Here is a 21,021-nt window from a genome sequence, read left to right as displayed (position 1 = left end):
TATAGATGATGATGAGGCTGGAGGCTGGGAGTCCAGGGAAGAGAGTGAGACAGAGACCTAGCAGGCAAGGTTGGTGTTACAGCAGGGCCATGACAGGAGAGAAAAAGGCAGGTCAACATGCTGGAGGGAAGAGGAAGAGGCACCTATGCCAATGTCCAGGGGATGGGGAGGTGGCAGGGACAACCCTGAGAAGGAGACAGGGAAGAAAAAGGTTGACAGAGGGGAAGAGACACATGAAAGCCAGTTTGGGACATGGTGGCTAGGAGGGGCCCAGGGGACATCTACAGAGAGACAATTGGGAAGCTGCTCAGGATAGGCCAGGAATTCAGGGGAGGAGCTAGATGTTATGGTCACCAGTGCCACAAGGAAACCAACTAAGAAAAGGCTTTAAACAGGAGAGAGATGGTTGGGGCTGCATTCCAGAGAGCCGGGGAGGGAGCCTCATGAGGTACATCTGGGAAGAAGCTGCAGCAAGGACCTTAGTGGGAGAGGGCAGGGGGCTACAGTGGAAATGGGGGGTGGCAGCGGCTCTGAACAGTTCTCAGGAGGCGGAATGAGGGCATGCTGACTGATTAGGTCAGCAGGGAGGGAAAGAGGCAGAGGAGAGGGCAGGGATTGGAAGGCAGGGCCCTGCCTCCAAGCTTAGCTCTGTCAGTAACTGCAGAGCTCCAGGTAACTGCTTCATCTTGCCAAACCTCAATGACCTCATCTGTAAAATGAGGCTAAAACATCAGCTGCTTCAATGGGGCTGGGATGAGGACTAAATGTTATCATCCAAGGAAAGGGCTCAGAACAGTGCCTGATCAGATAAGGGCTCACTAAATGGTGGCTTATATTTGTTTTCATGGTTCTTTCTCCCCCTAGGTGAGATGACTGGAGACATTGGGGGCTTGGGGAGAGAGAGCGGGCCAGGTCTCAGAAGCTCAAGCTAAAGGTTTTGGGTCTGCAAAGCTTTCATCAGTCACATCCAGCCTGAAAGACGCACTTCAGGCACCACGAGGGGTCAAAGGATGGGAGGCCAGCCATTTGATCAGTTTGAGTTGGAGGCCATGTCGCCTCCAGGCTAGAGGGACAGCGGGAAAAGAACTGTCACCAGAGTCCGTGAGCCAGAAGCACCTGACACCAGCTGAAACCACAGGAGCCTGGGGGGCTGGAGCCACAGAAGAGAGCTGCCTGAGGCAGGGCTGTGGGAAACAATCTGGCTTTTCCCTTCTTCCTGCTCTCCATCTCCCACCAGTAGAGTCCCTCCAGCCAGGTGACATGATAGCAGAGAAGAAGGGTAGGAAATGAATCCAAGGTCAAAAAGGCCCCAGATATGCCCAGAGCTATTCAAGAACAGCTGAGCCCCATGCGGCTCCAAGACCTGCCAGGCCATTCTCTGAGCACCCAGCTTAGCCCCCTCCTCTGGGACATACCTGCTACGGAGAAGTTGTTCAAGGGGGGTAAAGTCTGGTCAGGGGCCTCAGGCCTCTCCTTATACCCAATGAAGGAGCCGTCACTCTTCAGCAGGAAGTACCGGGGCCTCCAGGTCTTAATGTATTCACCTGAAATGAGGCAGAAGGGAAGGGAGAGAGGTCAAGGCGAGGTCAGGCTGGGTCAAAAGCATGACAGTGGCTCACAAAGGGCAGCTTGGTGGGAGGAGTGTAGATGGAAGGCCTGCAGGAGTGTGCCTCTCCCAGAAAAACCCTGGAGGCGGCTCCTGCTGACGCAGGCAGGGGTACTGGGCCAAGCCCGAGTGATCCAGAGGTCATGCCTGACAGGAAGGCGCCTGCCGCAGTGCCCCAGGGTGCCAGCTGCCTCAGAGTGTGGCCAGCCTTGCCAACGCCTGGCCCGGTCCCGGGGGAGGCCCAGGCTTCCAAACACATGAGCCTTGTGGCCCTGTCAGGCCAAACCCCAGAGGGGAAGGAGGAGATGGGGGAGGAGGGGAACCTCAAGCGATGGAAGGGAACACAAAAGCACAGGTCAGGATTCAGGCTTTCTGGGCTCCTAATTGCAGAATCGCAGGCAGCTTCCTTGCCTCTCCAAGCCTCAGAGCAGAGCTGGTATGCAACAACACAAACATGCAGGGAATCAAACTCAAAACATGGTGCTAGGCCATGGAGACCAGCCCTCTGAGTGTCCCCAGTGTCCCTTCCAGACCCAACAAAGGCGTCCGGAATTGGTTCCCTTCATTCTGACTGGATGGGGGCTTTGCCAATCTGACCACAAATATTCAAGCACCGCATGTACACAGGTATGCACACACGTACGCACACACCACAAGAGCCCGCTCCTCAGAAGGCTGTTAAGAATTAAAACGAAGTGGTGAAACATACGTCGCCACAAAAACTTGTATACCAATGTCCAAAGCAGCATTGTAATAACAGCCCCAAAGCAGAAGCAACCCAAATGTCCATCAACTGATGAATGGAGAAATAACATGTGATCTCTCCATACAAATGGAATATTATTTGGCAGTTGGAAGAAATGAAGCAGTGATACATTCTGCAATGTGGATGAACCTTGAAAATATCATGCCAAGTGAAAGAAGCCAGACATGAAAAGCCACAAATTGCATGATTCCATTGATATGAAATGCCCAGAACAGGCACATCCACGGAAATGGAAAGGGTTAGGAGGGATAGGGAGATTGTCAGGTGACAGCTAATATGTGCTGGGTTTCTTTTTAGAGTAACGAAAATATCCTAAAACTGGCTATGATGATGGATACACAACCCTGTGAATATACTACAACCATTTGAGTTATGCACTTTAAATAAGTGAATTGTATGGTTTGGTAATTATATCTCAATAAAGTTATTAAAAAGAGAGAGACAATAACCAGGAGATACCCAGCAGAGGGCCCAGCACGCCACAGGTGCATAATATATGTTTTAATCAAAGAGGGTGCCAGGCCCTTGATGCCCATGGCATGCAGGGAGGCAGATGACAGAGGAGACTTCGAGCTATATCTGCCGTGTAACCTCTGGCAAGTCACTCTAATTCTTTGTTTTCTCTTAGGGGAACATCCATTAATTGATGGCCGAGATGCTGCTGCTACTAACAATAGTGGGGTTACCTGGTGTCCAACACCCTCCTCGAGGCCTTACAGGTTTAAAATGAACAAGTTCTTTCAAACGTAGACACTAAGTGATTCCATTTATATCAAGTTCAAAAACTAGCAAAACTCATCTACACTAACAAAGGAGAGTGCTCACTGCTGGGAGGGGCCTGAGGACTACTCCAAGGGGTCATCTTGTCCTATTTCCCGACGTGGGTGCCGGGGCAGTGGGAGTGGGCTTATGATTCAGGCACTCGTCTGTGTGCTTTGCACCTTCAGTAACAAGCCAAGGAAAAAAGGAAGCCTAGGAGAGAAAAACACCCTCACAGCAATCTCATGCAGTAGATACTCTCATTACCTTCATTTTATAGATGAGGAAACTGAGGCACAGAGTGGTTCCGTCATTTGGCCAAGGCTCCCAGCTGTTAATGGGCCTCATTAGGATGGGGACCCAGGTCCAGAGCCCATGCTCTCGAGCACCTTGCCACCTAGCCCTACATCAGCAGATGGGACGGGGGCTGGTGCAATGCTAACACTGGGGTGCTAAGGCTGTGCTGGAAACAGGGTAGCAGACAGCCAGGGTGACTAGTCCGGCTCTCACCTGCCCAATCCTGGAGCAAGTCTTTCTGATAAAGCGGCCTTGAGAGCACTTGTTCAGAAGTCGGGTGGTCTGAGCCCAAACCTTAGCTCTGCCACTTGCTAGTTGCAATCTGAAGCAAGTTACTTCCCCTTCTAAGCCTCAACTTCCTATCTCACAGCTCATTTATGAAATTCAATGAAATCAGGCTTGTCAAGAGCAAGGCCTAGTACCTGGTATGTGGTAGGCGCTCAGCAAGCAGGAGCCACTAGAACCGCTGAAGCCTGCAGGGACCATTCTGCCTCGTCCACCTCCACCAGGGTACCAGGTACCAGGGAGGCCCAGGACTGCACATGCACATGTGTACTGCAAACCGAAAATGGGTATGTCTGAGTCAAGACACTCCAGCAGATGGGGCAGGCCTGAGGCCAGCTCAAACCAGTCCCTTGGAGCACTGATGGAGACCCTGAGGCCCCAAGAGGGGCCAAAACCTGTTTAACCCCACTACCTGAGTCCAGACTAGAGACTCTGCATGCCCTAACACATACGCAGAAGCCACATGCATAATCCCATCCATTCCACAATCATTTATGGAGCACCTCTGTGTGTCAGGTACATTTCTAGGTGCTGGGGATACAACAGTGAACAACCCAGACAAAAGCCCTGACCTCAAGGAGCTGATACCAAGGCCTGGGCAGTTAGCCCATTTTGCAGATGTGAAACACAAGCTCAGAGAGGTAACACAGCTTGGCACCAAGAAATGGCAGAGAACAGTTGTAACCTTGACATCTGCCAAGGTTCAGAGAGCTCTAAAAAGAAAAAGAAAAAGAAAGGAAGAAACCTCCACAGACAGTCCCAAAACTGAGGGTTCAGTCTGGGGGGTGGGGGTGGGAGTTGAGGCCAGAGAGGGTCTTGAATGCCACACCTGCCCAGTAAAGGACAGAAGGAAATGTGTCTCCCTGGTCAGTTGATGAGGAGGCCTGGTCTCCAGGAGCTGCCTCCATCCTCCATCACTGTTTGGTGTCGGTGGGGTGGACGGACAGGATGGCACTTTTTCCAGTCACGCAGGGCCACCTTGCTCCTCTCAACCACGCTGCAAAGACCTAGTGCAAGGGAGTGTGCCCTCTGACCCCAGTTCGGCCACAGTTAACCACGGGGCTCACTCCCTTGCCTCCCTCAGACCTTTACTAAAATGACCCTTCTCAGCAAAGCCCTCCCTGACCGCACCCCAGACCTCCTCATGTGGCCTGACTCCTCTCAGGACTCCTGCCCTGGGCACACTTGCCTGCCCTCCCCACTAGAATGTAAGAAAGCAACACAGGACGGGGATCTCCACCTGCATCCTAGCACCCAGCCCAGTGCCTGGAACATACCAGGAGCTCAGGAAATGTTTGCTGAGTGAAAGTATAAATAAAGCAGCTACCACCCGGCCTGGCACTCTTCCTTCTTAGGAGGAAGAGCCACAAAAGCCAGGAGATTATCTCCTCCACTCCCCAGTGCCAGGGACAAAGCAGACTCTCCGCTCAGGCTCCTTCCTAGCTGCCCACTGGCAGCACGCAGCTTCTGGGGAGGTGAATCTCTTCCCTGCTAATGACTCCATTCCTGTGGGCCTTGGTTTTCTTATCTGTCCAGTCAGCTCACACCCCACTCTGGCTCACAACCCTCTCCGGCTTTCCACCACACACAGGGTGTCCGCCAAGGTCCTTTCCGTGGCCTGCAGGGCCTGACACAGTTTCTGCCCACGTGATTCTTCACCTCCTCCCTCTCAGTCTCGCTCACCCTGCTCCAGCCACAATGGCCAACTCCCCATTGCTAGAACGCACCGGCACACTCACACTTCAGGGTCTTTGTGCTCTTCTTCTCCCTGGGACACCCAGCCATCTAAATGAATCTCTCACCTCCTCCAGGCCTCTGTTCAACGTCATCTCACGACAGCCTCCCCTGACCCCATCTCTCTCCAGCCCCTTCCTCTTCTTACATCCTATTTCTTGCCACAGCACCTATCGCCACCTGATGTTCTATGACACGCTGAGTTATTCAGCCGTTTGTTGTCTCCACGAGGGCACCACTGTGTCCTCTGAGCCTGGGCAGGCTTGGCACATGACACACTCTCAATGTGTTTTTACTGAATGAATGAATGTTGAAAATTGCCTCACTGGGTAACTTCAGTCAACTGACATCCCCCACTCTGAGCCTCAGCTTCTTCCTCTATGAAATGGAGCTACAAATGAGATCTAATTCAGAGGCAGGGTTCAAGCTGGTCTGTGGGCTCAGACAGGGCATCAAGCCCCAGGCATATGCACAGGTCCCCTGCCCAGAAGATCACTGAAGGATTCCATGAAATAGGCTTGCAAGTAGCTACTGGCCTAGACATAGGCAGGTAGAGCCATGGAATGCTGGTTCCTTGCCCAGGCTGGCGAAGACCCCATACCTCTGCCTCTCAGAACACCAGCTGCCAGGAAAAAAGCCAGGGGGGTGGGAGGGGGAGACATGGAACAGTGAGCAAAAGCAGCCCCTTACCACGCTTTTGGAGCCAGCCTTCTTTGATGACAGACACTTCGTTCATGGTGGCAGCGTAAAACGCTGTCACCTAGCTTGGGGCACCTCAGGACAGCAGGACATGCAGGAGGCACCGTGGACAGAGCACTGTCTACAAGACAAGAAAGGAGTCTGTCAGAGTGGGAGGTGAGGGGGTACTGCCCAAGTTCCTTCCCCAGGAAGCTTTTCCTGCTGTGTACCAGGTGGGGCCAGTAAGGGTGAGCAAGAGCCTGGGGAAGCAGAGGTCCCTGGTCTGGGCAAAAGCCAGACCTGCTCTCAGGACACCATTTGAGGGGAGGCGGCCCCTCCACTCACCTCTACTACTGACTGGACAAGCATCGAGATGGCTTCAGCTCCACCCCCATGTAGGTCTCATGCCCCGATGCTAAGGTAACCCCAGATGAATCAGGCAGCCATGACACCTGAGGTAAGTGCCCCAAACCCCCAGCATGGGCCTACACATACCCCTACCCCCCAATACACACACACTCTCTCCCCTCACCACTATTTCCAAACCAAGGAGCCACCAGCCTGCCACCTTCAGCAAACCAAGTACCCCCCAATCCTATGTCACTCCCTTGGCCTATCCTCTCCTTGCCCCTCCAGGTGACTGGCTCTCTAAGCCCCAGCCACTCTGGGATCCTAAACAAGAAAGCAACCTACTGCGTTCACACTTGTCTAGGGCCCACCAAGACCCCTGGTCCCCTTCACTTCTGTCCTCAGGGACCAGCAGCCGACAGACTGACAGACGCCGAGGCTGCTGCGTCTCAGGTTCCCCAGGCAGAGGGAGAAGGGCGTGAATGAGGCAGCAGCCAGCTGGGCCCTACCTGGAGCTGTGGGCTGGACAGGGGCCCTGGAGCCCAAGGCGGCTTGTGCCCTTCCTGGCCTGGGGTTATATGCAGTCAGGAGCTAAAGGGGCCCCCGGAGAACCAGCAGCTGGCTCTAGGGACACCATGGGCATCAGCTTTCTCCCGTGCCCCGGGGGAGCTGGTGGGCCGGACACACTACTGCTTGGCATGTGATGGTGGCAGGCTGCCCGGGCCTGGCAGAGGAAAGGGAGATGAGTGGGAGGAAGCAGGAGAGAAAGCAACATTGACTGGACAGGGAAACAGACCTGGGGTGAAAAATTACCCTCTGAACTCAGAACTGCAAAGGCCTCTACTGGGGGCCAGGAGTAGTAACAAGGGGCCCCCTCATAAGCATGACTGACACCATGAGAGGCGTGTAGCCAACACCCCAACCTACAGGCCTGCCAGAGACCTTGCTCGTGAACACCCCACTGTCCGGCCCTCTAAGGCAGCACCGATCTCCATCATGCCTTTCCTCCCTCCCACCCAGCAGCCGAGCCCAGGTCCAGCACTGTCCTCTTCTAGGGTCCCAGCCCCCCAACTCCTTGCTGCCCTCGACTCCCTCCAACCTGCCCCCCTAAGCAGCTAGAGGCACAATCACATCTGACCCTGTCCTTCTCCAGCTCAAAACCTTCCTGTGGCTCCCCAATGTCTTCAGTGAAAAAGCCAAGCTACTCTGATGGCATTCAGGGCCCTATGGGATCTGGCCCCAGCTGACCTTCACTCCAGCTGCCTCCTGTCCCCTGCTCAGCCGTTAGTCCCCAAGGTCTGTCCACTGGGCCTCCTGAATGGTCCATACCGCCCCTTCACCCACTGTGGGCAATATAGCCCAAACTTCTCCCTGGGTTACCACCTCTGCTCTCCACCCCACCAATCTACACTCCAGCTACATGTGACCCCGTCTCTCACTCCAAACCCTTCTATGGCTCCCCAGTGCCCTCAAGACACAGAACAAAGTCCTTCCCACCACCAAGGAGCCCCACATGGGTGGTGCTCTAAACAGTACAGCGCCTGGCATCTAAGAAACCATGACGACCCATTATACCCCTGTCCAGGCTTCAGTCACCCAGGCCCTTCTCCCAGCTCTCTCTCCCCTCTTCCTGAAGGTCTCAGTTCAACCAGTCACCTCCTCCAGGAAGCATTCCTGACTTCAGCAGCTGTACTGGGTGTTCTCTGGGCACCTCCTCAGGCACTTCTCCCCATACCTACAGATACTCTTCAGTGTACCCTAAGTAGGCACCGGAGAGCTGTCTGTTGTGTATACAGTGAATGAACCCAAGTCTCCCCCAAGAAAACCCAAGCCAGAATCAGACATAGCAAGGAAACATTTCCAGAATCTAGTCCTACCACCAAGCTTTCTTGAACTCACATCCTGAGCTCCAGGCACCGGCTGCATTGCTGAAGGCAGGCAGAGCACTCACTAAGACAGGCCCTGCCTTCATGAAGTTCACTTTCTAGACAGGGAGGCAACAAACATACAAACACGGACATATGACAATGTCTACTGGTAGTAATGTGCCGAGAAGGAAAATGAAGCAGGATAAAGGATGGCAAGGAAGAAGGTGCCAATTTAGCTGCATCACACAAGGCACAAGTGAGCAGATGGCTGAATTCACAGAGAGAGTGAGCCAGGCAGACACGGAAGGAAGAGAACCTCAGGTAGGGCAATAGCCAATGCAAAGATGCCTGAGGTAGAAGGGAGCTTGGTGAGTTGGAAGAACTCTAAGAGGCCAGCGTGGCTCTAGGAAGGGCAGAGGAGGGCAAGGGAGCAAATGGCCTGGCGGGCTGTGGTCAAGAGTTAGGGAAGTCCTCCCTAAATTCAGGGTCCAACACGAAACTTTCCTCGGGGACAAGTTCAGCTCACGTTACTTGCAAAGAGCTAAGATGGAGTACTCGGAGCCCCAAGGAAGGGCAGATTTGGAGGGAAAGGAAGAGATGCCTGGTGTCCACCCTCAGCTCTCCTCTGCCCTTCCCTCACCTCTCGGAGCCTCAGCAACTCCTGCAGCCCCAGGCTATTGTCAGCACTGGCCACACAATGCGCAAACAGCCGCACAACTGCCAATGCTGGCAAACACTTACACACGTGGCTGCCATTATTTAAAAGAAAGACAAGAAGAAAGCCCGGGGAGCCAGGAGCGGTCAAGGGCCCAAAGTTCAAAAGACACTTGCCAGCTGGGTACCTTGGGCAGGCAAGGTGCGGGCTGCTTCCCAGGGTTCTCTCCTGAATGCTCCACCCCACCCCACCCCACCAGAGGGGCCGGGGGTAAGGCACTTCCCTCAGGTCACCCAGCTGAGCACACCAGCTCCCACTCTCGGGACACCAGAGCCACTTTTTTTGACTCTTATTTCAGCAAAGGAGAAGTCAGTAGCCGCACAGGCGACAGTGAGGGGAGGTACTTGAAGATCCCCTGTGTCCGCCTGGCTCCTGCCCTGTCCTCCCGCTGAGGGTGGTGCCTCAGCCGAGGTGTCTGTGACGCAGGCCTTCGATGATGAAACACAAGTCGCTGTAGCCAAGAGGAGGGAGCTGCCAATGGAGGACACCCAGGCTGGGGAGGATCTGGGTCTGGGTCTACAGAAGGCCTGGCCTGAGCTGCAGCTGGAGGCTGAGGTGAGCCACCTGGGAGCACAGTGACAAAAGCAAGGGTGCATCCCAGGAGGGGACACTCACTCACCCAACAAACACACTCCCTCTCACTGGCTCTGAGAAAATGCATGTGGAAGCCACCCATCAGTGATGGCTAAATTATTTTAAGCTGACAACACCAAGTGCTGACAAGGATGTGGAGGAACCAGAGTTCTTCTCTATGACAGGTGGAGTGTCGAGGGGGTCGGCCACTGTGGGAAACTGGCAGCAAGAATTAAAGCTCAATGCATGCCCACCCCACACCCCAGTGGTTCCACAGACCCCAGGAGAAATGCAGACATCTGTGCACCAAAAGACATGTACTAGAATGTTCATGGCAGCACACTGACAAGAACCCCAAAACTGGGAGCAGCCAAGTGTGAAAGTGTTTGGAGGGATGGATAAACCAGTGTGGGGAGCTCACGCAGTGGAGCCACCCAGCACTACCCACAGAACCACAGGGGACTGTAGCACAAGGGAAAGCAGCAACCACAGACTAACACTCGAAGTGTGAAGCCACTCACGTCAGGTTCAACAAAGGCAAAACTACACCATTTTTTTAGGGCCGCCTCTCTAGCCAATAAAACTGGCAGAAAACCGAGGAAACAAAAATCCCCGAAGTCGGGACAGTAGTTCCATCTGAGAGAGGCAGGAGGTGGGAAGGAGGAGCTTTCAGGACCTGACAAAGTTCTGTTTCTTGACCTGGGTGGGGTTTCACAGGGCTTCTCTTTACAGTGACTCATGACACTATGCTGTATAAAGTGTCTTTAACATTTTTCTGGGTTTTTAAAAAACAAAAGTAGTAACTGTAAAAAAAAGAAGAAAAAAGGTCCAGGAATCCAAAGGACACAGGGGAGCTGAAACTGGGCATGCTGGCACCCCTGCAGGGCTCTCCCTGCGCCAGGGAGGCTGCCCTGCCCTGACGTTCCCCTTGAGGTGGCCAGGACCCCAGAGGAGGAGGAATCCAGTTTCAGTGATGGCTCTGCTACAAGTTGACCATGTGGCCCTGGGCAAGCAACCCCCTGTGAACACCTCACAGCTCCGGAAGGAGGGAGCAAAAGCCCTGAGGCCCCACGCAGGAGCAGGGCTGGCAGGCGGGGGATCCACGAACTCCAGGGGAGAGGAGTCGGCCTCAGGCCAAAGCCACACAATACCATCAGATGCAAAAACAAGCAAATGGGCAGGAGATGGGCCACACTCAGTGGTCAGCTGGGCAGGGAGGGGTCCCCCAGGGGGCTTTCACTGCACTGACAAAGTCTTATTGTTTAAAACAGCAGCTATCTCTGACTTACCCTACCTCTGTATCTCAAATAAACACAAAGTTATTCAAAACTTTCTTTTTATTTCCATCTGTCTGACTTTGGGGTCCTATTTCTCAATGGTTTCCACCCTGCGGTCCCCTCAGAACATCCATGCCACAGTGCTGGGGCCAGGTTCCTATGCAGAGGCCGGGCCTGGCCACCCCGTCCCAGGTGGGCAGTCTTGGGAACGGGCTGGGTCCTTCTTAACTGCGGCCTCCTCATCTGTAAGCGGGTGCCACTGTGCATCCTGCCTCTTGGGGGGGTGTGGGGACTTGTGAGGCCTAGATGAGCTCTAGTGTTTCTGTCCTGGCCCCTCCTGGAGACTGGGACCCTGTAAACAGCAGGGCCTCTCATCTGTCTCAATAACTGCTGGATCCCCAGAGCCTCGCACAGCACCAGGCACACAGTGGGTGCTTAACAGATGCTTGTGGAATGAGGTGTATAGAGTAAAGTCTCATAATTAGATTCCTTTTCTTGCCGCTTAAGCCCTTTTCCTCTCACCCCTTCTCACTGACCTGGTTTCCAGGCAAACAGCACATAACAGATAAGAGTGGTGGACTCCGAAGCACAGAAACTGGAGTCAGTGGGGCTGGGGATCTCCTTCCTGGCACTCCTGAGGCTCAGCGAGTGGGAAGCAACCCCCCCACCCCATTCCACTCCTCTCTCCAACAGGAGCCTGACCCCTGCCCTTTACTGGACACCTTCCCTACAGCTCCCACAGGAGGACTTGCAATTGAGACCAACTCAGAGACAAGAGGAACCTATGGCACAACAGGGGCTTTGAGGCGAAAGGCCTGAGGAGCACACTGGGCTCAGTAGTGGGGAACAACTCCCTCAGCCACCATTCGTGGCTCCATCAGTCAGGCCAACATTTTGGGAGGGAATTTTAGCAAAACCACTAACCTGGAAAACATACATGCATGCCCTTTGAGGAACTTCTCCTGCAGAAAATGCCTATGCAAGTGCAGGAAGGTTCTAGGGCATGGTTTCACAATCTCAGCGCGACTGACATTTTGGCCCAGAGAACTCTCTGTTGAGCAGAAGCTGCACTGTGCACTGTAGGACTTTTACCAGCATCCCTGGCTTCTACCCACTAAAGCCAGGAGCAACCTGCCCTGAGAACCATGACATTAAAAATGTCTTAGAGGGCGGGCCACGGTGGCTCAACAGGCAAGAATGCTTGCCTGCCATGCCAGAGGACCCGGGTTCGATTCCCAGTGCCTGCCCATGTTAAAAAAAAAAAAAAAAAAAAAAATGTCTTAGACATTACCAAATGTCCCCTGGGGGCAAAAGCACTCCCAGTTGAGAACCACTCTCCTAAGCACTACTGCTGGGATAGCAAAAAAATGGGAAACAAACCTACGGGTCACAAGAAGGGTTTGGTATTATAATGATGTTAATGTGGTGACTGTACTCGAGCTAATGCTTTCCCTCGGGCCAGGCTATCTAAGTGCTTTGGACACAGGAATGTAACTTAGATAAACTGAGGAGCAGATGCTAAATTACTTGCTCCGAGTGGGCAGGAAGTATGGAGCTGGGATGTGACCCTGGGCAGCCTGGCCATGGGGTCCCGGTTCACGCGCGGCTTCGTGTCCTGGCAGACCTGAGTTTGGGTCCCTGCTCCACCACTTCCCAAGCCTCAATTTCCTCCTCTGTGCAGTGCAGACCAGGGTGGGGTACCTCCATGTCACGACTCATGCGGGTGAAAGGCTCAATGCAGCACTCAATCTGGGAAGAGGGTCCGTCACCTCAACAGAACACAGCACAGCCATCTTAGGACAAAAAACAACCTCGACAAGCTGACATGGAAATCACCAGTGTTCAGCACCAGAGGCTCACCACACGACAGATCCTTTTTCTGAAACACTAAAATACAGACACCACAACACCTCAATTCTACCATAAGCTTATTTTTTCACCTTGACATTACTGAAACTGACATGCATTTCACAATCCACATTTAAATTTCCCTTGCAGTGTCCTTTTCCAAAAAGCAGCTATACAATCCAAGCCGAGTCTCACAAGGAATAGTGTCTTAAATTTTAGGCACAAGGACATGTATGTATGAAAACCATCAGAATGAATTGTGCGTAAGAGGGAACTGAGGCAGAGTACAGGGGAGCAGGGCCAAAGTGGCCACAGGAACCAATGCCAGGTTCTGGTCCCAGGTCAGATCTTGCTGATCATGTGACCTTGGACAAGTCACTTCCCTTTCCTTTGCCTCAATTTCCTCATCTGTGTATTAGGGATAGTGAGAAGATATATATCTTAAGGATGGTGTGAGGATTAAATGAGTTAATTCACAAAGCTCTGGGAACATACCCTGTCACAAGAACTGCTCAATGCTCACGCTTGCCTATAATCTCCTCTGGTGAGGTCATGGTGAACTTTACATCCTACATTATATATTTCTGTAACAGGGACTTTTTACCTGTTCCACTTTCTCAGTGACAAGGCAGCATAAGAGATACTTTTCTTTCCTCCTTAACACCCTGCATTCCCCACCCCCCAACCAACCACCCCCATCTGTCTACTTGGAGCAGGTAGGACTGGAGGCAGGCAATGTGGGCAGGCTGCAAAAGAAACTGGGACAAGAACAAGCAGCAGAACAGATTTCCTTCTCTTTCCTGTCCCCCTTGCACTCCTGCTCCATCATGCTACCACCCAGAGCCTTGTGGCACCCCCATAACTCATGTCAAACATTCAAGTCTGGCTGGGTGCATTTTGCACCTATAGTGCTACATGGCAGCCAGGGGATCCCCTATGTCCCCCCAAACAGGGCTCTGTTCTTTCTTCCCCTGCTCAGGCCCTTTTGGAGTTTCCCAGTGCCCACAGGATCATGTCCAAGGCCCACAGGGAGGGTCACCCTGTTCTGGTCCCTGCTCACTCTCCAGCCTCACACACACACACACACACACACACACACACACACACACACACACACACACACACACTTCCTCTTCTCAGTTTCTTGAAGACTCTTTGCTCTCTCACCCAAGAAGTGGAGAGCTTTGTACATGCTGTTCCCCACCTTCACCTGCTAAATCCTCCTCACTCCCTTAGGTTCCAGCTGAAAGGTTGTTTTCTCCAGGAAGACCTCCCTGACTGCTCCCTTCCCTGCCTCGAGTCCCTCAGAGTGGGTCCTTGCTCTCCCTCACAGCCCTTACCCAGACTGCTCAGCCTCTGGTACAATGACCAGGGGAGTGTTGCCAAAGACCAGGACGGGTCTGTCCTGGTCCCCACTGTGTCCCCAGCACCACGAAGAACAGGGCCAGGCCCAGAGCGGGAGGGCAATAGACATTTGGGAACTCAATTGAGGAACTGAATTCCAGGGTAAGAGTGGCAAACCAAACCACAAGTTTTGAACCTAGAATTCTGAAGGTGACACAAAGCATCTTCCCTTCATTCATTCCACAAACATACACTGAATTCAGACTCTGGATTAGCACTGCTATAATCTGGAGGTAGCAGTGACCCAAACAGAATTCCCTGCTCTCAGGGAGTTTACCTAGACTGAGAGTGGGGGAGAGGACAGACATTAAAATGAATAAGGAAATTACAGCATATACCCAAAGGTGCCAAACATTTCAGAGTAAAATAAAGTAGCACTTGAAGGGTTAGGGCATATGGAAGACCTAGGCATGCCAGGTGGTGGGAGAAGGGCTCATTGAGATGGTGACACTTGAGCAAAAGCTTGAAAGGGCCAAAGAGGCTGTACACAGACCTGGGAGAAGAGTGCTCCAGGCCAAGAGCAGCACCAGGGAGGAGGTGGGGCCTGCCTGAGGAACAGCTGCAAGTTCCAAGGGGAGAGAGGCAGATGTGGCCACAGCAGAAGCCAGTGGCATGGCTGTGCCAGGCCTTGGAGGCCCCTGTAAGAGCTATGGATTTTACCTGGAGCAACATATGGAATTTCCTGCTCCAAATGTGCAGGATGGCCAGGAGGGGTGGGGGGCGGGGAGTGGCGGCAGGGAGAGTAAAGCAGGGGCCACAGCCAGGTGTTCTTCTCCACTTGTCTCCAGAATACGCCCTGTGCACTGGCCCAACACCCCTACCACCTAGCTCACTTAGGAACCATGTGAACCCTCGTTTTACAGACAAGGAGACGGGGTGATGGAAGGATCCGTGAGTTCCCAAGCTAGGACCCGGCTGGGTGGAGACTACCGTGAGCCTCCTCCACTTTCCTTCTCAGAGCTGTCCCTCCTACACCCCTTTACCCTCCTTGAGGTCTGTAGACCTGGGCACCCCCTCCAAGCTGGCTGGACAGCACCTCCCTGAGGCTCTGCTCTGCATCAGCACCCGTCTGTCTGTCCCTCACTCCAGGAGCTCTGAGGAAGGGCCTGGTGGTCCCCGTCCCTACCATGTCCCTACCCCAGACCGGCCGGCAACTAGGGGCAGGCAGGCGGCAGGCACGAGGGGGCTAATATTTACTGAGCGTTCACAGTGTGCCAGGCCTGGCTGGGGATCATGTTCACTCCACAGCCACCCGTGATGTAGATGCTGCCACTATTCTCATCCTCTAGAGGAAGCACCTTGGGGCCTGAAGAGAATGAGTCTCATACCCAAGGTCACATGCAGGTGAGTACGAGAACTGGGATGGATCAAAGCAGGGCTGTACCACAGAATTTTCTGTGGTGAAGGAAACGTGGCTGCTGAGTACATGAACTGTGACTAGTGTGACAGGAACTAAATTTTTACTTTACTTTTTAATTAATGTAAATGTATGCAGCCACCCGTGGCTAGCAGCTGCCATACTGGACAGTGCAGATCTAAAGTCCTCAGAGCTTGAAGGCTTGGGGGTGAGGTGGGCACCGTGGATACTTTGTGACTCTCAGCTGCCGGGTCACCCGAGGCTACAAACTGGAACTCCCATACCATGCCATCGCTCTTACACCCCGACTCTGCTCGCCCTAGAGACATGGAAGTAGCCCAGAGACCCGACCTCCCACCTCAGGTCCAGGTAAGGGGTGTGGTCAACTCAAATCCTGGTTCTACCACTTCCGGTTTACAAGACTCCTTTCTCTGAACCTTAGCTTTCCATATGAAAAATAGGATCTAGCACCAACTTGACTGAGTATATACTTATGACATCTCAAAAGATGCATTTTTTGATAACCCAGGGTTGTTGTGGGGACCAACAACATGTGTTTTGCATGTAGCTGGGATAAAGCCAGAGCCCGAGAAGACGAGCAGCCATTACACAAAGGCAGGCCCCCAAATCAAGGGCCATCCTGAGACTGTCACCCGGGCTCTGGAGACGGCGGCTTGGTTAATACTGTCATTACTTGGTTATAAATGAATCAACCAGATGACTCATGATGTGCTTATATTAACTTTTCGAGGATATCTTCTAAATGGAAACACATAGCTAAAATAAGTCAACAACTGGCAGACACCATCCCAAAACACATGTGCGATTCCCACCCCTGGGAGGGAGGGAGATAGCAGCAGGAGTGCCCGGGTTCCTCCCGGCCACCACCTTAGCCCATCCTCTCCCTCACAGGCTCCTTCCTCCCCACCTGCTTCCCCAGGCTACGGCCCCCAGTCTGGGCTACCCCCTCCAGGTTCCTCCTCTACACTTACGTCACGCCCCACTCACAGGCTGTGCCCTTCTTCCTTGGGGACACAGTCCTGATTCCAAACCACAGCCCCCTGTGCGCCCTCCCCCTCCCCAGGCTCCCGCCACTGGCTCAAACCCGCTCCCACACTCTGCTCGGGCCTCCTTCGGGTCCTCACAGCTTACTTTTCCTGTTCTCCCTCAGGAAGCTTCCCAAAGCCCCGCCCACCAAGTCCAGCCAGCGCTCTGCTCCCTTCCTCAGCTGCATCGGCCTGTCAGGGGGCAAGCTCTACTCCTCGGCCTCTTTCACTAGACCCAGTGCCACTCTCGGCATCAAGAACCATGTATGGCGAGAGCAGGTACTTGAATAAATATCTGGTGACTGAATGGAATACACAAGGGACCAAACCCAGCATCCAAGGGCTCATTTCTGAGGCCCAAGTCCACTCGGGAGTCAGACCCCAGTTCAGAAGGGAGGGGAGGGCCTGCCACCCTCATTCCTTCCCGTCTTTGGGGAACACATCAGGGGATGAGAACAGGCAGCCACACCCATCTCTCAAGCAGGCATCAGGGAAGCTAACCCAATCATTCCCCGGAAGATAGAGGCTGACTCCGTGCCAGCTCTATCTAGGAGAAAGAACAAGAAAGAAGTCCTAACACAGCAGCTACTCCAGGGATGCTGGCCACACTGCTTGTTGAGGCAGGAGTCAGTCTTGAAAAGCAGACTAGGGACCCCAGGGAGATTTGGGTTCAAATCCCAACTCTAGCACTCACTAACACTTTGTGGGCAAGTCCAGAAATCTCCCTGTGGCTCTGTCTCCTTACCTGGGAGATAGGGATAAGGGGTGCTGTGAGGGTTTACTGGGAGCAGATGTGTAAGCTTTGGGCTGTGCCTGGAGAAGGGAGGCCGCTAAGTTAGCTAATCAGAATTATGACATGGACTCACCTGTCTCTCTCCATGCCTCAGTTCCCTATCTACCAAGTCGTGGGAATTAGAGTCACTTCAAGGTGGCTGTGAGAGTCCCTGGAGCTAGAGAACCCGGAGTACAGAGAGCAGAAGGGCTCAGCAGGGCTCAGCAGGAGAGTGATTACTATTTCTGTCTGGAGCCCACCCGGCCTCCCCACCCTCGCCACACTTACCCTGGCCTCCAAACCTGACCCCATGCTGCCAACCAACAGGCAAAGGCTGGCTGACCCCTGCACCCCTTCCCTGCCCAGCTGCCCACCCACACCCAGACTCCATCTCCAGCAGCAGTGTCTCCTCAGGACCGACATATGAGCTCCCCTAGTCCTTACAGCCCCCAGACAACAAGGTTCCCACACTCTCCAAACAGCACCTCAGAGAGATGAAATAAGGCACCCAGGGTTCCACAGCAACCAAGAGACGAGCCAGGAGCAGGGTTCCCATCCAGGAAGGACGCCCCAAGCCCAGACCATAAGCCGTGGTGGCTTCAGCTGGTCCAGGCTAGGTTAGGGCAGGCCGACAAGCTACCAGATGATGAAAACTGCGAAGCCAGTGAAGCCAGGCTGGGAAGGACAGAGGCGGGGAGAGGGAGGGCAAGGGAGCTGCAGCCGCCCCAGTCCGTTAGGAAAGGGCCCACAACGGGGCAAACCAAGGAAAGCTGGCCTCACCCTTAGAAACAACATCTGCAGACGAGCCTTCCAGGCAGGAAGGCTGGGCTCAAGAAACTTCCTGCAAGGACCTCTGACACAGATGGAGTCTCCCCCTGGCCGGCCCCAGCTTGCTGTCCCCCATTCCATGCACCCAGCCCGCGAGGGCCCTGCCATGGGGGAAGGGGGGGCAAGTTGGCAGCAGGTCCTGCCCCAGGGGCCAGGCTGTGATCCCACCCAACCGCCCCTCCCACGCTCATTCCCTCCCTCCTGGTCCTGCTCCCAGGCCCGTCTTCCCTGGCTGGGCCTCTCGTTGCTTGGCTGGCTGTCCAGAAGAGCCTGCCACGGAACCACCCCACCGTGTGGCCTGGGCCCAGCAGCGGAGCCAGCTGGGAGGAGAGGACAGGGGAGGGGTGGCCCTCAGGCCCCCAGCAGCTCGGAGATCAGCAGCAACAGACACTCCTTTCCATATGCCCGAGTCCCAGGGGCTTCTGGAGCCCAGAGTAGGTTTGCTCGAGAAGCCTGGCTCCTGTTTACCCCGTGAAGCACTTGGGCACAGGCTGACATTCACGAGTGCGAGTAATTCTCACCAACAGTTAGTTCCCGGGGCCTTCAGGTAATGGGGGGGACTCTGCACCCAGACTGCTCACAGTCAGATCCCATCCTCCACACTTCCTGGGTGGGGACACAGCACAGGTTACAGAGACTCTCCAGGCCTGTTTTCACCACAATTTTCACCCGCTTGGGAATCAGAGCAGATTCCTCCTCAGTCTCAAGAGTCTTCTCCCAGATCTTCCCAACACCCCTTCACCACCTTCCTGGCTCTGCTCAAATGCCACCGCCTCAAGGGGACCCTCCTTGACCACCCCAGCTAAAATAATAATCTCCCCTTCCTGACCCCATTTATTCTGCCTCCCTAATATCGCTTAGGACCTGATGTGCCATCAGCTCCGAGGCTGTCTGGTCAGCCCCCAAGGCCTGGCCTTTCTAGGGTAACACTAGGGATGCCGCAGGCCCTCTGGCATCCAAGCTGAGGGGAAGGCAGGTTCAGCCTGTATAGTTTCTATCAGGTATTATGTATGTTGTTCTGAAACTGTTATCTGATATTAGCCCAGTCTCTTGGGCTGTGTGCTGGTTTGAAACGATGTTATGAACCCTAGAAAAGCCATGTTTTAATCCTACTTCCATTTTGTAAAGGCAGCCGTTTCTTCTAATCCCTATTCAATACTGTGCGTTTGAAATTGTAATTAGATCATCTCCCCGGAGATGTGATTTAATCAAGAGTGATTGTTAAAATGGATTTGTGAGGCATGTCTCCACCCATTTGGGTGGGTCTTGATTAGTTTCTGGAGTCTTATAAAAGAGGAAACATTTTGGAGAAAGGAGATTCAGAGAGAGTAGAGAATGCTGTAACACCACGAAGCAGAGAGTCTACGAGCCAGCGACCTCTGGAGAGCCAGCGACCTCTGGAGAGCCAGCGAACTTTGGAGATGAAGAAGGAAAACACCTCCTGGGGAACTTCATGAAACCAGAAGCCAGGAGAGAAAGCTAGCAGATGACGCTGTGTTCACCATGTGCCTTTCCAGCTGAGAGAAAAGCCCTGACTGTGTCCGCCATGGGCCTTCTCACTTGGGGAGAGAGAAACCCTGAACTTCACTGGCCTTCTTGAACCAAGGTATCTTTCCCTGAACGGATACCTTTGATTGGACATTTCTACAGACTTGCTTTAATTGGGACGTTTTCTCGGCCTTAGAACTGTACACTAGCAACTTACTAAATTCCCCTTTTTAAAAGCCATCCTATTTCTGGTATATCGCATTCCGGCAGCTAGCAAACTAGAACAGGCTGGAAGGGAAGAACAGAAAAACGGCCCACTGAGCACCTCCCACCCCCATCTTTCCCTAGAGGTAACAGCGTGGGCTCCCAGGAACACAGCGTGAAAGCCACAGAAGAGGGCCTTTGCTGGTTCTAGGGCAGCAAGTCTCACTTGGTGGGGTGGGGTTGAGTGGGAGGCACGTGGAACTCCCTGATCCACACCCCGTGCAGAATTCTGAGAATCCTCCCTTACACCAAGAGTCACCTTCCAACACCCTAGGATCTGACAAGGCTACTCCCACTCAGACTCCAAACTCCTCTTTACATGGTCGACATGGCCCGAGTAATCCAGCCCCTTGCTTGCCTCATACCTCTAGCCTCTCCCCTCACCTTCACCTCTTCTCTCACTTTCACCTCTCCCCTCAACCCCATCCTCTCCCCAGACACACAGGCCTCCGTGTCCATCTGGCACCTCACCAAGCTCGGGCCTGCCTTGAGACCTCAGCGCTGCAGTTCTCTCTGCCTGGAAGACTCTTGCTGCTCGTCACGTCCAACGTGACTGATTCATCTTATCCTGGGAGCAGCTCAAAGGCACCTGCTCAGAGGCCTTCTCCCATTCCTCAAAAAAGAAATACCTGTCAGTCTCGAGCCCCACACCTGATTTTAATTCACTGCCCAGCCCTTCTGCTCCAATGTGCTTCTTCTTCATTCACCCAGTTTGGTGAGGGAAGGGACTTGGCCAAGTATACCGCCTTATCCCAAGCACCTGGAGCAATGCTAGGCACGAATAGTGGGAGATGGATGAGAAAGTCCTTGGCTCTGCACTGCCTCAGCATCAAACCCACACTTCTCGCCGAGGGCCCTGAGGCTCTGCCACTCAGCCCTGCCAACTCCCGCAGTCAACTCTGCTGCTCCAGCCTGCTAGTACCAACCCTTCCCACCTTGCAGTCTTCAAACAAGCTGTTCCCTGGGCCTGGATCAAGGGCCTTCCCCAGGCTGTGCTGGAGATTCAGTAAAAGCTCATGGAGAATGAGGATTTAGGACAGAGTCTGATATCTAGAAAGGATGGGAATTTCCACCTGGGAGGGACTCAGGGGCAGCAACTACTTGGGAG

At 53.6% G+C, this 21,021-nt stretch overlaps 1 protein-coding gene across 12 annotated transcripts in view; it reads right to left on the bottom strand.

Annotated features, from left to right (window-relative positions):
- The window catches only part of AKT2 (AKT serine/threonine kinase 2), a 42,759-nt gene that overhangs the window by 17,931 nt on the left and 3,807 nt on the right, over nucleotides 1-21,021 (bottom strand). For 4 of the 12 annotated variants that reach the window (XM_077131824.1, XM_077131820.1, XM_077131826.1 and 1 more), the window contains exons 2-3: nucleotides 6,138-6,267; nucleotides 1,416-1,544 (exon numbers count right to left, since the gene is read on the bottom strand). In XM_077131824.1, coding sequence (XP_076987939.1) covers nucleotides 1,416-1,544; nucleotides 6,138-6,183 — 175 coding nt within the window. In that variant the 5' untranslated portion in view covers nucleotides 6,184-6,267. Of the gene's footprint in view, nucleotides 1-1,415; nucleotides 1,545-3,850; nucleotides 3,968-6,137; nucleotides 6,268-6,470; nucleotides 6,541-6,818; nucleotides 6,941-6,982; nucleotides 7,176-21,021 lie in introns of those variants that run through there. The other 8 variants (XM_077131821.1, XM_077131822.1, XM_077131823.1 and 5 more) reach the window with 8 other exon arrangements.

Source organism: Tamandua tetradactyla, chromosome 16 (assembly GCF_023851605.1).
Source record: "Tamandua tetradactyla isolate mTamTet1 chromosome 16, mTamTet1.pri, whole genome shotgun sequence".
Taxonomy (NCBI): domain Eukaryota; kingdom Metazoa; phylum Chordata; class Mammalia; order Pilosa; family Myrmecophagidae; genus Tamandua; species Tamandua tetradactyla.
Note: the sequence above shows the minus strand (reverse complement) of the source record. Positions and strands in the feature narration are given on the sequence as shown.